At 30.3% G+C, this 1,038-nt stretch overlaps 1 protein-coding gene across 1 annotated transcript in view; it reads right to left on the bottom strand.

Annotated features, from left to right (window-relative positions):
* Positions 1-1,038, bottom strand: part of LOC114024771 (THO complex subunit 2-like) — a gene marked incomplete at its 5' end in the record, with an annotated part of 41,642 nt that overhangs the window by 26,901 nt on the left and 13,703 nt on the right. The window contains one exon of the mRNA XM_027837911.1: positions 693-888. Coding sequence (XP_027693712.1) covers positions 693-888 — 196 coding nt within the window. The remainder of the gene's footprint in view (positions 1-692; positions 889-1,038) is intronic.

The raw sequence follows: 1,038 nt of genomic DNA, 5'->3' as shown, positions 1-1,038 counted from the left end.
ATGCCTGATGACTGCAAAACATCTATATAAATTGTGTTATAGGAATGTCATAGAACATTACATAATCTAATAAAGGAAACTATGAAGAACATAGAATCATCAGAAAGATATAAACTATACCAAATAAATACAGAGAATTACTACAACAGTCTAAAAGCAAAAAATCAAATCAAATCGAATCAAAACCAAATAAAACTAAACTAAATTAAATGAACAAGTTCAGACTCTTAGAAAGAAATAAAGAATCTTCCCTTTTGTAAGTGTGGAGTATCATAAAAGGAAATATTATATACGTTCTTAGACTTGATTGTCAAACTATTATTTAAATTCTTTATTATAAGGGATGGCTTCCAGGGTGGGAGAGTGGGGAGAGAGACATAGTGGGAAAGAAGATTATAAAAGAAAAATCAGTAACAAATTTTTATGATTTTTTAAAGAATATAATACAATGACTTATTTAAGAGAGGAAAGACTTGAAGGGAATTTCTACAATATGCCAATGGTTTGGTGCTGGGGATCCAAATGCAACCAAAGAAAACTGCTACTATTTACTAAGGCCTAGATGAAATAAGAGATAACTCAAAGCATTCATTTTTGCATTTCTCAATCAATCTAACTATAAATAATAAACACTCCAATGATTATAAAAATTTGTGTGGAACTGTGTGGAGTGGAACATAAATTGTGCTTACCTCCTTCATAAATGCTTTTCCTAAGCGTACCACTTTTGCAAATAAGATAGCATCATGAGACAGATTAGGACCAAGATGAGAAAGCATACTGAATACTTCTTCTCTTAAGTCTTCAAAGCTCTCTACTTGCTTTGGTGCTCTTTTGTTTTCCAAAAAAAGAACAGGTCTTCCTTTAATACCAACAGGTGTTCCAAGTCTAAAAGATATGAGAAGAAAATCTTTAGTTATCTCATATATAATAATATCATGCTGTGCTGGCAATCTCAGACTGCTATGTTCAAGGTAAGAATTTATAAAAAGAAAAAACAAAGAGCTATCATCAATACAATTATTATTATTATTATTA

The sequence above is a fragment of the Vombatus ursinus genome, unplaced genomic scaffold (genome assembly GCF_900497805.2).
Source record: "Vombatus ursinus unplaced genomic scaffold, bare-nosed wombat genome assembly UNPS02014824.1, whole genome shotgun sequence".
In the NCBI taxonomy this organism is placed as follows: domain Eukaryota; kingdom Metazoa; phylum Chordata; class Mammalia; order Diprotodontia; family Vombatidae; genus Vombatus; species Vombatus ursinus.
This window is presented reverse-complemented; position numbering and strand designations above follow the sequence as displayed.